This window comes from Homalodisca vitripennis, chromosome 2 (assembly GCF_021130785.1).
Source record: "Homalodisca vitripennis isolate AUS2020 chromosome 2, UT_GWSS_2.1, whole genome shotgun sequence".
Lineage (NCBI taxonomy): Eukaryota > Metazoa > Arthropoda > Insecta > Hemiptera > Cicadellidae > Homalodisca > Homalodisca vitripennis.
In genome coordinates this window covers 44,200,394-44,215,934 of record NC_060208.1, presented here as the reverse complement: position 1 = coordinate 44,215,934, position 15,541 = coordinate 44,200,394, and the positions used below count along the sequence as shown (strand labels likewise).

The 15,541-nt window shown below is 33.8% G+C and overlaps 1 protein-coding gene across 5 annotated transcripts in view; it reads left to right on the top strand.

The window, feature by feature from the left end:
* Positions 1 to 15,541, top strand: part of LOC124353870 (85/88 kDa calcium-independent phospholipase A2) — a 99,222-nt gene that overhangs the window by 5,652 nt on the left and 78,029 nt on the right. For all 5 annotated transcript variants that reach the window (XM_046803907.1, XM_046803909.1, XM_046803905.1 and 2 more), the window contains exons 2-4: positions 3,231 to 3,321; positions 8,858 to 8,982; positions 10,686 to 10,863. In XM_046803907.1, the coding sequence (XP_046659863.1) occupies positions 3,231 to 3,321; positions 8,858 to 8,982; positions 10,686 to 10,863 (394 nt within the window). The remainder of the gene's footprint in view (positions 1 to 3,230; positions 3,322 to 8,857; positions 8,983 to 10,685; positions 10,864 to 15,541) is intronic.

Sequence of the window (15,541 nt, the reverse complement as noted above, 5' to 3'; positions counted from 1 at the left end):
CGGTATCGTTCACTGCTGCGACCCGTTCAGTTGAACCAGTCAGTACAAAGAAGACTACTCTAGCCTTCCCGCTAGAACGTGTTATACCGGTCATCGTGTTGATCGAACAAAATGAACGAATGAACGACTGTATGGAATGACCGAGTGAACAAAAGGATCTGCTAGTAAAAAATTATTCAAATAGAGGTAGAAATAGCATATTGTACAGTGAATGGAAAGATTTATAAGAATACATGTATTATTTCAGAAATCTATTAAAGGCAAATATATATATATATATATATATATATATATATATATATTAAAACGTAATTAAAAAATGTAGTTGTAAGTTGCCAGATACATTGCTGAATATTTTAAATGTTCATTCTTATAATCAATGGACTTTATCACAAGTAAGGTTATTCCCTACAAATGGGGAGACTCGCTAGTCCCCCTGTTGAATTATACGATTACGGTTTTATTCTTAATCGGTTAGCAGTGAACGAAAGTAACAACTGAACAATTTTACACCAGAGTTGGCAAACCAATGATTGCGGACTTTTATTGGCAATTTTTAGTCAAACGCCTTAAAACAACTGCAACTCGCATTGCCAACTGTAGTTGCCGACCAATTTTACGAGTTGGCAACCAAAATTTGGTTTTCCGACTGAAGTCGGTAAAGATCAAAGGCGGTTGCCAACCTCGGTCGGCAATACGAGTTGCAGTGCCAAATTGAGCGGCGACTTGAGTCTGCAACTAACCCCCGCTTCCCCTCCCACCTATCGGCTCCACGCGGTCGATAGGTATTTAACATTTACTCACCTGTATGTTATCCTTCAGGAAACATATCAAAGCCTAACAAACATCTGGCACAAAATGAGATATCTCACTTTTTGAAACTTTAAACAAATAACTGATGCTTGTATAAGAGTCGCCAGTTGCCAAAAATCGCAAAGTTATAGCTAACCTTTCACGCACTGGAATTGCTTTCCTGTAGTTAGTATCCTTTTTGCTAATTATGTGTCCAATACCAACAATTAAACATTCAAAATCGTTGCTCGACATTCTTAAAAAGTTTTTTATACTGCCATCACATCTCAATTCTCCCGTCAAAGAATCTGTATCATCTCTATTTAAAAGTCATTCAATAGATCGCTGCTACTATACCTTGCTCTTGCCTGCAATGAAGGTCGAACCCAGAATCTTCTCCGTCTTCTCAGTTTACTTAGAACAACACACGCTGCCGCAGCAAGTACAACCTCTTCTGCACTCGACATTCTATATACTGTCTAATTTTTTGGTTGCAAGTTGCAGTAAAAATTAAGCAAACTGTGTTTGTGGTTGCAGATACAAATTGCAAACTTGCCACACAATTTTTGGTTGCCAATTCCGGTGTAAACGCGGCTTAATGCATAAACTCTATATTTTTGTGTAGTTATTTCCATGTGATATTGAGCTATTTTTCATGGATAAGTTTTTAAATGAACTTAATAATAATATTATAATTTTTAACGATCATTAAAATAAAATATCTGGTTTGAAAAAAATATCAAACTTATTCAGTTGGCAGGAAAAAGTGAATGAAACGTTCTAGGTGAACGGGTCTTTTGAATCACTCTGATCTGGATCACTTGTTCACTTGACAGACCCGTTCGAATTGAACGACGCATCTCTAATGGTCACTGCTACTGCACGGCTAACCTCAAAACAAAATGCAAGCTTCCTGGATACATCTATGGCTACATTAATCTGTTCAATTGATATTTTACGCTTAGACTACGATACTTGTATATGCCTACACACAAAAAATATAGTTATAGAACAGTTAAAGTAGCCACTCCAGCTACTAGTTTCAAATTTATCAGAATTAGGATTAAGCTACACTTTCATCTACAATAATGATTTGGTATTTTTAAAATTAACCACCTCATTAATTTATCATTATTTAAATGTTATTATCTTTATTCTACTCTGCTTCCTGAACATTGTTACTTCCAGAGAAAGCTGATTCCAATAAGTAGACATGTATTTCTTATTGTTACTTGTAAATGTGGAATTTAAAGCCTATATTTTATGTGGCGAGATAGGTAAATAGGAAAGAACATATGTAGAATGTAGGCGTTGTGGGCAGGGAACTCTTTTGATCCCAGCCATTATAAGCCGTTATATATAATGTATCCATTTAGACACATTATTCTAACTGTGTCTAATTTCAATGGTGTAATATACAGTGCTTTGATATTATCCAGAGGCCACTTGGAAAAAATTTTGTTACCGGGGAACTAAAGAATTACATTATTAAGAACATACTTTATTTAACTTACTGTGAAAATTAGATGTCATTTTGACTATCAGTTCTTGTTTTCTGCCTCCTTAAAGAAAGAGATATTGGTGAGAAGGACCACTCTGTCCCTATATAGTATTTGTTATTAGGCTATATAAGGAGGTAAATAAATACATACATATTTATTTTACACTCACAGTTACCTGTGGCTTCATTGTATTTGTAATATGAGCTGCCATTACCTCTCCCAACTCCTTTACACTATCTTTAATAAGTAAGATTTTACAGAGTATCAGATAAGTGGTACTGCCAGGGCTTTTTCTATTGGTTACTTCTACACTCAATGTAACTATGGTGGGAAGGGTTGATTCAGTGTGAATGTAGAGTCTATCACTAGTTCACCTTCCTTCTTAGTATAGCGTCTGGAATCTGATACTGTCTACACTATACTTTATTAACACTATTACACTATATTTTGTAGCTCAGGTGTCTCTAATGTCGAAATGATTTAAAGAGTTCATTTTGAACTTCTGTGTTACCTACTTTTTTTGATGAACATGACTCCAGATCCCAAGAATCGTCCGTTATAGCATCAGATTCCAAACTCCAGTCCAACATTCACATTGGCTATTTGTCGAAAAAAACCGCTGACTCTTATGATTCAAATGCCATGAGTGTACACAATTAATTACTGTATTAATGTATTGCATTTAATATTTTAGTAATGAATGTATAACAGAAAAACTAACTGGTACACGTATAATGGAAAAATCCTAAATTTTGTTTTAATGTAACTTTTCAGCTAATAATTTTTATTCATAGCATTTGAACAGCCTTTGAGAAGAAATAATGGTTTTGGAAGAGATTTAGTGGATAGCATAACTTTGCGTAAATAATTAGTTAAATCTTGTAAATTAACTGTATTCAACATGTAAAGTAAATATTCAACATGGATCTTTTTCAGTGTTTACCGTTCTGAGAACAAAGTAGATGTGGAGACAAAATTTATTCAACTGAGGGATAAGTTGCCAGTTCTTGTCTCCATCTCTGCAACGGTAAGTGTTACAGATAAGTATGAGGTTAGTTGCAACTTTAATTTTAACAAACTTACTGTTTTCTCCTGTCCAGGATGGTGTTAGATGTTGTTATTGAGAGATCAATATAGTTTCTTTTAACAATGATAGCAATCAAACTGAATGGAGTAAATAAAAGGCAAGAATTATGAATTGTGGTATTATGAAATGCAGTCTTAGACTTAAGAATAACAGTTATCTGTACATACGTAGTTATGGTGGGAGGGGTTGAATCAATATAAATGTTGAGTTAAGTTCACCTTCCAGCACCGTCTGAATCTGATGTGTCACAGACTTGACTCCTGGAATCTGGAGCAGGGCTGTACGCGCCTGATCTGGAGTCATGTTCTTCTGGAGAGATGAAAAAAAGTCAGTGACAAAGAAGCTTGAAATGAATTATTTACATTGTCTTTACATCGGAAACAACCAGACTACAAAATATAGTGTAATCAAGATGAATAGATATTCTCATTGTCTCATCAAGGGTACTTTGATGTTTTAGACACATCATCTCTAAGCATGGTGAAAGAACCGAGTTTTCTACACATAAGTAGCTGTGGTGGGAAGAGTTGAATCAATGTGAATGCTGGGTTTAGCTCCAGTTTACCTGCCTCCTAGTGCATCAGATTTCAGACGCTGGACTTAGAGGAAGGTGAACTGGTACTAAACTCAGTATTCACAATAACAGTTTGTTTTTATAAATGTATGATAGAAAAGTTACAAAGAGCAATTGTGTCGTAACAAGGATCGTAAGCATTGAGGAGCAAAATATGTGAACTCGAGATCCAGAAGTTTTTGCCACTGAAGGAAATTATGCTAGATAAAAGTAAAAAGTTCTCTGAATCGGTTTAAATATATTTGTCAAACAAAAGAAACAACTTATAAACATGTTTTCCTTCAAAATATTTGCCTCCTGCAATAACACACTACCCCTAACCATCATACAGCTGTTAAGAACACTTTTGGAACTCATTTTGTGAAATGTCTTTCAACACTTTGTTACATTTTGTTTGACAACCTCAGCGTCTGAAAATTGTTCTTCCTTCAGCGATGCAGCGCAATCAGGAAGAAATCGGTTGGGCGTGTACATTGGCCGCACCAATTAACTCATCAACCATTGTCATCCTTTTTTGTGATCTGGGGTTGGCATTTTTGGAACCACTCATAAATAAATTTGATGTATGTTTAAATGGTCATGAAGGACAATGTGGACACTTCCTTTGTGTGATAAATTTACCTCAGATGCAATTTAATTAATTATTATTTTTCTGTGCATAGTTGTAATTAACTCATCAACCATTGTCATCCTTTTTTGTGATCTGGGGTTGGCATTTTTGGAACCACTCATAAATAAATTTGATGTATGTTTAAATGGTCATGAAGGACAATGTGGACACTTCCTTTGTGTGATAAATTTACCTCAGATGCAATTTAATTAATTATTATTTTTCTGTGCATAGACAACTTGTTGAACTCACTCACTGTTATAACCAGCGATTGCAGTTCAAGGGTGATTGTTTATATGTGATCTTTACCAAAACATTTGTGCCATACATGAACTTAGCACATCTTCATCGCCTCGTATCTGTAAGCTTGAATTAAAAATTTAATAGACTCACTAGGTGACCTTTAAAGCAAAATATGAAATTTAAAAATCAAATCAAAAGTTAAATCATAATACTACGGAAATTCAGAAATACTCGTATGTGTACCATTCAATACTAAATTAAACAAAGCTGTTCGAAAAACCTTTCAATATTCAAAATTCTCCATCAGTCACCAAACAAGAAATAATACATTTAAACTTATTGAAAACAAAGTGAACCAAAATGATGACAACAGGAATTATACAAACAATCTGGAGTATACAAAATTAACTGTAGTGACTGTGAAAGCTATTATATTGGGCAAACTGGAAGAAATTTTAATAGAAGGTTTAAAGAACACATACAAGCTTTAAAAACAAATAACATGTCTACAATAAAATCAAATTTTGCTGAACACTTATTGGAGACTGACCGTAACTACACAAATATTGAAAAGAACATGGAAATTTTAGATATCGAAAGGAAAGGAGAGAAATTAAACACAAAAGAAGAATTACATATTTATCTAAATTATAATAAAGATCCTCATAACATTTTAAATAGTAATCTGAAAAATAAGACAAATCCAATTTTTGAAAAAATTAAAATATTAAATACAGATTACTAATAAGAAAATTACAACTGTGTCATTTAAATTTAACATATGTTTAAAAAGTCCACATGTGTATATCTAATTGTTTATTATTTATTTATTTATTTATTTAGAGGTTAATGTACACTGGTGATGGTTAAAAACCTAAACATGTGTATGTAATAAAAAGTTTTAATTTAAAGGGTTTTAGTTATTTTAATTACATTAATATTTTTACTTAATATTTCCATATTTAATCTCATCTTTGTGCTGCAAGAATTTAATCCACATCACATTGCATTATGTTAAACACTATATTTACAACTAAAAGTTCACTGTTTATACAATATTACTGGATTTTATATTTTGTTAAAACATTTTTATCAAATTTTGAAACATTCCAATGTGCACAAGCATAAAAAAAATTGTTCAACTCAGTTAGTAAATTGTTTTATACAAAGAACCACCAAAGAGTGCAGTTGGCGGCGACCAATAGAATGGACTGGCCTGCGCGACGTTGCCACACAACTGCCGCTGCCGCCCGGCATGGCTGGCGCATTGTGGCTGATAAACCGCTGCGCTGTCACAACTAACACTGACACTGAACATTTAAAACTTATCAATATAATTGAAAAACAATATTTAAAATGCGTTGACAGTTTGCTATATTATATTTAAATTACTTGTATAGTTTATTAATGTTATTACAAACGAACTATCGATTAAAAGAAACAAATCGACCCGTCAGTTAGTCAGAGTAAAGTACTTGCTTATTTCCATACAACTTTTCAGTGATTTTAAACGATTACTAAACACACACAAAATTAATATATATGTTGCTTATATTGGACACTGCATGACGTGTTCCTTGATTAAAAATAATTAAAACAATATAACAAGATAATCAATTTTAAAATTATCGAACAATTATATTTTTAAATTATGAAATAATCAAATTTTCCACTAAATAATTTTTAAGCCTACTATTTTAAAATGAAATACGTTAAAAAGCATGATTGACTTAATAATATTCTTACCTTTGCACTTGTATATTATTTATTCGCTCTCAGGCGCTTTCTCTAAGCTCTTGCATAGTTCTCAAAAATTTTAAACGAGCCGCTACAATATCATTTCGTTCCAATAAAAACTTTCTACCATCATTGGTTTTCTTATACCTGAAACCAACATGCCTTAATAATCTATTTGTTGAAGTTACCGATCCGTTGTAATCAAGTTTTTGTTTGAGATCCTGCGTGATTCTTTTTGATGTGGGAAATTCCCCTCTGTCGTAGTACGAAAGGACAGTTCGTCTCAAAACATCTTTTTCAAAGTCGTCAAAGCCTGTTATTTTTGATTTTCGACTTCTTTGTTTTCCTGGCGTTGAAAACTTAATTTCTGATGATGAAGGTCCATCTTCTTCGGCCAGCTTAGCTTCTTTACTTATTTTGTTAACGGTTCTTTCACTTACACCACAGGCCTCAGCACACAGTTTACCACTTTGCTTAAAGTTTAGAGTTTCTCGGAAATTTGTCAACGACAGTTTTTTGAAAAAGTTGTAAACGTTGTAAATAATACGTCCTCCACTATGTAGGGTTTTTCCGCTACCACTCTTACTTCCGGATGGCTGTGCACTTGAACAAACATCATCACACTCCATTTTGTCCAAATAAGGAATCACAATAACAAGTATATTACAATTGACACTACACAGAAAATAATCGGTACACTTATAATAGCTACCAATAAACAACACTTAAAAACACGAAAACGTTCATCAACAGTAAAATTCAGCACAAAATAATATACGCGTACTGGAATTGAAGAGAATGCAGTATTTTCAACCGCCACTGATGAAGCGACAATAGGCACTGACTGACGGTCAGAGACAGGAAGGAGGAAGGGGCTGTTTCTTGGAAATAGTATGACTCATCTGTCTGGTATTACCACCACTGCTGACTGGTGCGGCTTTTGTTTACAGGTATTTCACCCGTTTCCTCCACATTTTCACTCGTCTGAATCATCTATTATGTACTGTGTTCAAATTTCATTGGATGTTATAGAAAACCGTTACTTTAGAATTTTATAAGAAAGTGCATTCATATTATAAAAATACTTGTGCTGTATGATTTTTCAACTATGACCAGTTTAAATATTTAAATCACCCACTTGTAATAAAAAAAATTTACATAACACAGATTCAAGACTATTAATAGCCAGGTAGGAAAAATGCTTTCAAATGGTTATAAATTTATGAGAACCGAAGTGCGTAACAAAACCGTTGCGGCAACAATTCCCATCGTTATGTACTGAATAATATTTATAGAAAAGAACATATATTTCAAATGTATTTGATAACTTTCTTACCAAATTGAAAATCCATTTAACATAACATGATTATACTATGCACACATGTAATGCCTTATTATATATCAATGATAATGGCATTATCTAACTGTTAAATACGGAAAATTAACGTTTTTACAGTATTTTTATGTTTTCTTTTTAATTTATATTTCGGCTAAAGATTTTAATCCTACGATCTTCGTATATGAGTAATATAATACAATAATTTATTTCAATCCATTTAACTCAACATGGAAATAAGCTACAGAGATGTACTTTTTTTTAAAATGACCGTAAAATTACATTTTGTAATACGTAGTTAATTAATTCAAGACAGCTCTAACATTTCTTTCGAGCGTAACGGTTAAGTATTTTAAGAATGCTGGACTCGCGCGGCTTGTGGTTACAGCGGGGAACAAGTTTGGCAACGTCGCTCAGCTCTCGTTGGCCGCTCCAAGGTTACGGGCAAAATAGGCTCCTCCCTCAACTGCACTCTCTTGTGGTTTTTCGTATAAACAGTTTATTTTATACCAGTTTAAATAGCAGTAGCATTAGACTCAACTATTTCACCCCTTTTAATACGTAGCCTAAATAATTTTATTTAATATGGGCTCTTTATGTTTAACAGGATTTTAATTAAATCCATGTATAAAAAAGATCTACAAATGAATATGATATCTGACTTCCCTAAAAAGCCCAATACCCCCAGTGTGGAAACTGTCAATTCCTAGTAATGAAATCTAAGGTATTCTGATCACAGTGGAGCTGTGTACAATGCACAAGTTGCATGCCAATGTTTTTTATGTTTATACAGTTTACCTTTTTTTGATTTTTCTTATTACTATATATGAAAAATAGTTGGTATAGCTCTACTATGATACTAAGTTAAAAGTAACTGGCTTTCTTCTTTCGTCCTTTGCTCTTTTTTATAATATGTATTTTACAATTATACATTAATTTTACGTTCAGTGGAATGAGCAGATTGTTGTTGTGGCAGGTGAACACGCTGAGTGGGATACAGAAGTTGTGTGATGTTATTGAGAAATACCCATCCTGGACAATCGCTCATCTTGCAGTATACTTGAACCTCACAGACTGTCTCAACTCGGAGCAGGTTCTCAGGTAGAGTGCATAGTAATAATAGTGTGATTTACTGAGTAGGCTGATTATGATATATCACTTCTCTATTTAAAATTAATCTTGGATTACTGGCACTGAATAATTTGAAAGGGTAAAAATCGAGAGTAACTGACATTTCCTATCAATTATCAATAGGCACTTAAATGTTTGAGTGAAAAGAATGTAAAGAATACACTAGTAAAGATCAAAAAGTCCAAAAAGTTAAAAAGTCTAAAATTGTCCAATAATTATTTGATAATAATTATTATTTGAATGCGAGAAAATCAACCAGCCTGGGTTGCCCATAAAACCAACGCAGGTAATGCTTTAAAGCAGGCTCTAATGTGTAAGTAAAGAAAATGGTACAGACATAGAGAAAATGTTTCTAATAATCCAACAAAAACAAGGGCAGAAAGCATTCAGTGTTCAGAAAAAGTGTTAGTGAACATGAGCAAATTGCACTCATTGTGCTGAGAAAAAACATTGAGATAAGGATTTTTGGATTTAGATTTTTTTGTTCTACCCAATTTTCTTGAAGGAAATAGCCCTTCAATGTTAGTTTCTTTTGTAATGTTATGAGATTGCTTGACATTATTCACTGATCAGTGAATAGTAGGTTGTTTAGTATGTATTATAGGCTATATTTATTGTGTCGTGAAATGTTAACGTTCACTAATTCCTTTCTCATGTAAGTAAAAAGAAAATATCAGTTAGTATAGCTACTGTTAATTTTGGTTGTTGTCATATGACATAATAGAAATAATTAGTTTTAAAATTAACTGTTATAAGTTAAATTGTAAAAATCTTGAAATCTCGCCTCAACTTCATTCAGATGAGATGCTTGAAATGACTACCATGTACTTCCTGACAAAAATAAAGCCTGAATCAAAAACTGCATCTCACATTTTGTAACATTTCAGGTGTGATGAGGTAGCAGGCATCTTCAATCCAAGATGGTAACAGTTTTATTGCTTACAGCCACCTGAACAGCTGTGATCCTTTCACTAGTGAGTCACAGATATAGTTGGACATAAAGGAATAGAATCTGACTGTGGGGTGGTGACTGGTTGCTTCCAAAGCCTCTCTGTAGTATGTTAACCTTTGTAGTTGTTAAGTATCGTGTGTGTAAAGAAAAAATAGTAACAATTTTATTGCTTACAACCAACAGAATAGTTGTGATACCTTCACTGGTGAGTCACTGTTATAGTGGGTCATAAAGGAACAGAATCTGTCTGCGGTGCGGAGCCTGGTTGCTTCTAAAACCTCTCTGTAGGATGTCAGCTCTTGTAGTTGTTAAGTATGTGTGTAAAGATAAGATAGTTACAATTTTATTGCTTACAATCAACAGAATAGATGTGATACCTTCACTGGTGATTCAACGTTATAGTGGGTCATATAGAAATAGAATTTGCTTGGTTTGTGGGACCTGGTTGCTTCCAAAGCCTCTCTGTAGTATGTGAGCCTTTGTAGTTGTTAAATATGAGTGTGTAAAGACAAGATAGTAACAATTTTATTGCTTACACTCAACAGAATAGATGTGATACCTTCACTGGTAAGTCACCGTTATAGTTGGACATAAAGGAACAGAATCTGCTGCATGTAGTGCGGAGCCTGGTTGCTTCCAAAGCCTCTGTAGTATGTGAGCTTTTGTTGTTGTTAAATATGAGTGTGTAAAGACAAGATCGTAACAATATTATTGCTTACAGCCACCTGAACAGCTGTGATCCCTTCACTGGTGAGTCGCCGTTACAGTTGGCCATAAAGGAACAGAATCTGCCTGTGGTGCAGAATCTGGTTGCTGCCAATGCCTCTTTGGAACACCTGGACAATGAAGCTAACTCAGTGTTCCACTACGCAGCATCCACCAACAAGGACATTATCATGGTAACCCCATTTGTGACATAACTTCAGGCAAAACAAATATTGTGGTTGTTGAAGAGATTACTTAAGTATCATGTCCATACATTTTTCTCTTGACTGAACAGCAGTAAACAACACATAATAGATAACAGTATTCACTGTAGTATAAAATCATTGAACATTCTTGGATTATTGTAACAATTACAATGTTTAGATTATTTATGTATGGAACAAACAAATCTTGTCTCAACTTAAATTAAAAAACTAAAAATAAACTTTAAAAATAAAGAAATCTTTCATGTTCGAAACTTCTCACATCTATTGAGATAGCGTACATAAAGGTTTGAATTATTCTAATACAGTTTTGAGGAAACATTAACAAAAATACTTGTAGTTGAGAGGTACTTTTAAGGAAAGAAAATTACTTTATTACTCTTGTATTGTTAAAACTAATCATTTTGTTGTATTTATAAACAAAATTAATTGTTTCATATTAACGATTAAAACAAGTACTTTTAACTCCTAAGTCTTTTTGTTACACAAGTGGGTGCGGCTAATTGAAAAACAAAAAATAAATAATTTTTTGAGATATTTTTAACCCTGGATATCATTAGTATACTTTATAAGGAAAAAATCACTTAAAAAAACATAATCAAATCACCAAAAGGACACCTCTTTATTTAACCCGTGATCGCTCCCGTGGTGAGAAAAAACTTCACCAAAGTACATTTTTGTTAATAGTGTTTTTAATAACACAGTGTTTGTTTCCATCATTCAGGTAATCTAAATAGGTTATATAAGAAAACAGACAAATGCCATTACAAGCTGGTTGTCGCAGGGGGGGGGGGGGGTGAGCAGTAGAGGGGGGAAGACAGTGCCGCACCCTTCCGGTCTCAATCTCACCACGCGAGCGACCGCGTGACTGCTCAGAGGAAGTTTGTTCTCACCATGCGACTAACGGCAGACCTGTTCAGTGCAAGAATTGTATTACAGCTGTTTTATAATTTTGTGTGTGTTTACCAGCTGTTCATGTTTTGTTGTTAATATTTTATTGTTTTATTTGTGTTTATGCAGTATATGAGTATCTAGACTAAATGTAAATAATAGTATTGTGAATTTAAGTGTAATGGCGCGTTTTCAAGAAGAAAACATTGCCAATTGGCTCTTAGAAGAGGAAAACTTTGATGCTAGTGGAATAGTGTCAGACTCAGATTGTGCAAGTGAACACAGTGATCACAATTCAAATTCTGAACAAAGTGGCGCTGATTCGGACACTGGTGAGCCCATAGCTGATTTTTCTGAACATCCACAAGCAACAAATAATGAAGTATGTGGTGTTTTTTATAAAGGCAAGAATGGTACAATGTGGGAAGCTCACAAGCCAAAACAGACCAGAACACCTGCACAAAATATTGTGCAAAAACTTCCTTCTATAAAACGTCTATATCAAGACAAATCAAACATTGTAGATTGCTGGAAGGTTTTTATTACAGACAATATTATTGATAAAATAATTGTAGGCACAAATCAGAAGTTAGATGTAATGAGGAGGAATTATTCCCGGGGGGAAAAGGATTGTCCTCCTACTAATAGAGACGAAATTCTTTCCTTTTTTGGATTGCTATATTTGATTGGCATGAAAAAAGGAAACCATCTGAGCACAGACGAACTTTGGGCAACAGACGGTACTGCTCCAGACATATTCGCATGTACAATGTCTCAAAGGAGATTTCATACTCTTGTTCAGGGAATTAGATTTGATGACAAAGCAAGTAGAGCTTACAGAAAGGCAAGAGATAATTTAGCTCCCATAAGGGAAATATTTGAAGAGTTTGTGAGGCAATGCCAGGCCTCATATAATGTTGGAGCATTTGCAACAATAGATGAAATGTTAGAGCCATTCAGAGGTCGTTGCCGTTTTCGGCAGTACATTGCTAATAAGCCAGCCAAATACGGCATTAAGATCTACGCAGTTACTGACTCGAAGACTTTTTATATGGTTAACATGGAAATATATCCAGCTAAACAGCCGGATGGTCCATTCAAGATCAATAATGACGTGTCTGCTGTCGTAAAAAGAGTTGCTGAGCCAGTACTGAATGGTGGACGTAATTTGACAATGGACAATTTTTACACTTCAGTTCCTTTGGCCAATAATTTATATCAGAACTACAGTTGTAGGAACTATTAGGAAAAACAAACCTGATCTACCATCTGAAATAACAAACATTGCAGGTCGTGCTAAATGCAGTACTATTTTTGCTTTTGGAAAAGACCCTAATAAGTGCACTATACTATCTTATGTACCAAACAAAAAATCTAAAAAAAACGTAATCATGTTATCCACCATGCACAGTGATGACTCTATAGATGAGTCTACTGGTGAGCAGTTCAAACCTGATATTATAACGTTCTACAACAGCACAAAAGGTGGTGTTGACGTAGTAGACCGCATGAAAGGAGAATACTTAGTCACCAGAGTAAGCAACAGGTGGCCATTTACTGTTTTTTGCGGCCTTTTGAATGTTGCTACTATCAACAGCCAAATTATGTTCAACTTCAACACTTCCAAAAAAGTTGCAAGAAAACATTTTATAAAGGAATTAGCTAAATGCCTCATCAAACCTCACATTGATCAGAGAGCTTCAATTCCAACACTGGCGATCCCGCTACGGCAAAAAATAGAAAAGATTACTGGATACAGGAATATTCCTAACCTACGACAGGAGGGTGCTAAATCAAAATGTGACTTCTGTCCCGCAAAAAAGAACCGATACTCAAAAAATCGGTGTTGCAATTGCAAAAAATTATTGTGCAAAGAACATGTTAAAAAAACTACCTTTGTTTGCAATGACTGCTACGTAAGTGAAGATAGTGACTGAATAAACTGTAAAACAAGTCATTATTATTTTGGGGTAATCTTATGATTTTTGTTAAATTTTCAATATTTGAGGAATTTTATTGAGCCTATGTGTGTAATTTTTATTAAGATTTGAGTTTGTAATAAAGGCTATATAAAAAAGTAAAATTGTTTTATTTGCCTTTTGGTGATATTTGGTTTCTAAAACTATACCGTAAACACATTAATAGGTTTTTAGAGGTTATTAAAACCATTTAAGTAGATTTAGTGACTATTAATAAACAATGACCAAAGTGAGAAAAAATCTTACCACGCGAGCAACTACGCAACATTCCGATACGCGAGCGATCGCGGGTTAAAAATATAAAATTAGCTATAAACAACTCACTGCACAAAAATTAAACTACACTATACTTTTTAAACACAATCATGTTGTTTTTGCAAAATAAACTAACTACAAACTTAATTTATTAACTGGGTAAGAACACAACTACAAGTGAACCAAACTAAAAAGGAAAATACCGAGCCATTACTTAACCCTTTTAGGACGAGCGGACTATTAATAGTCCGCACTAGTTTTGCCGAAGAAGACGATGCGGGCTTTCAATAGTCCGCACTAGTTTTACCGAAGAAGACGAGCGGACTTTTATGTGCCCGCCGGTTTACGTTTGCATAATACTCACGTAATATCGAAAATACGATGAACAAAATTAGTTTTCCTTGTAGAGGCACATCCTGAGACAGGAAATGGAGTATTTCGGAACTTATCTTGGCCAAACAATACAACATATGTCTATTTTTAGAACAGCTGCACGTGAGCGCCTATTGTAGTGCCAGTCGGCGGAGCGCGCCAATTCCGTCTAGTTTGTTTACATTCAGTCAGTCACAGTGCGGTCGCGTTGACTATAGTTGATTGTTTCAGATCAGTTATAAACTTAGTGTTTATAGATTTATAGTGAAATGTGTTTTGACATTGAAACGAGCCTCCTATATTTGTTCAATTTGCAAGGAAGGGTGTCACCCGATTTGCTTTCCAAAACATACATGTGCTAACTAATTAGACCATTGTTGTATATAGTGTATATATTTTTGTGAGTGTTTTATAGTGTTTCTTAGCAATACTACATATTTCAATACCTGTGGATAAATTTGACCTGTTAACCACATTATATGGTAAGTAAAACCACTTTAATTGTTTGACTTTTATTTTAGTCCGTTTTATATAATTTGGTACTTTGTAGTAATGTAAGTTTTTTTGTTGTAAAACAATTATTTCTCAACCAATGTTAATAAAATTTTGTATTTAAACTGAAAACTATGTAAGAAACATAGTAATATTAGTTCCCACAGTAAAAAAATTTTTTTTTATCATAGTAAACTGAAGCCAAACTAATAAAATAAAAAAATAAAATAAAAATTCTAGAATTTTATTTAATTTTTAATTTTTCTGGTTATTGTAAATAGTAATAAATGCTACCATATTGTAGACAATTTAATTATGTACATGTGGATAAAAAATGGTGTAAGGACAATTTAAAATAATGGACTTATAATATATTTATCAAACTACTACATTTTGCCCAATTTCACCGTCGTCTTCTTTGGTATGTTCGCTATGAAATATGGTCACGTCAAAAAATGCGTACCTAAAAAATAACCAAAATTTTTGTCGTCCTAAAAGGGTTAATGAATGGTACACCCTTCATTCACTGTTACCAATTAGTAACCTAAATAATGTTGCCATACATCAGAGCATTCAGTGTTTTAATGGTTAAATGGTGATTTTATTCACAACCATTGCTTAATACATAAGAGTGAAGCGAAAGTTTACTGGTTGCATTT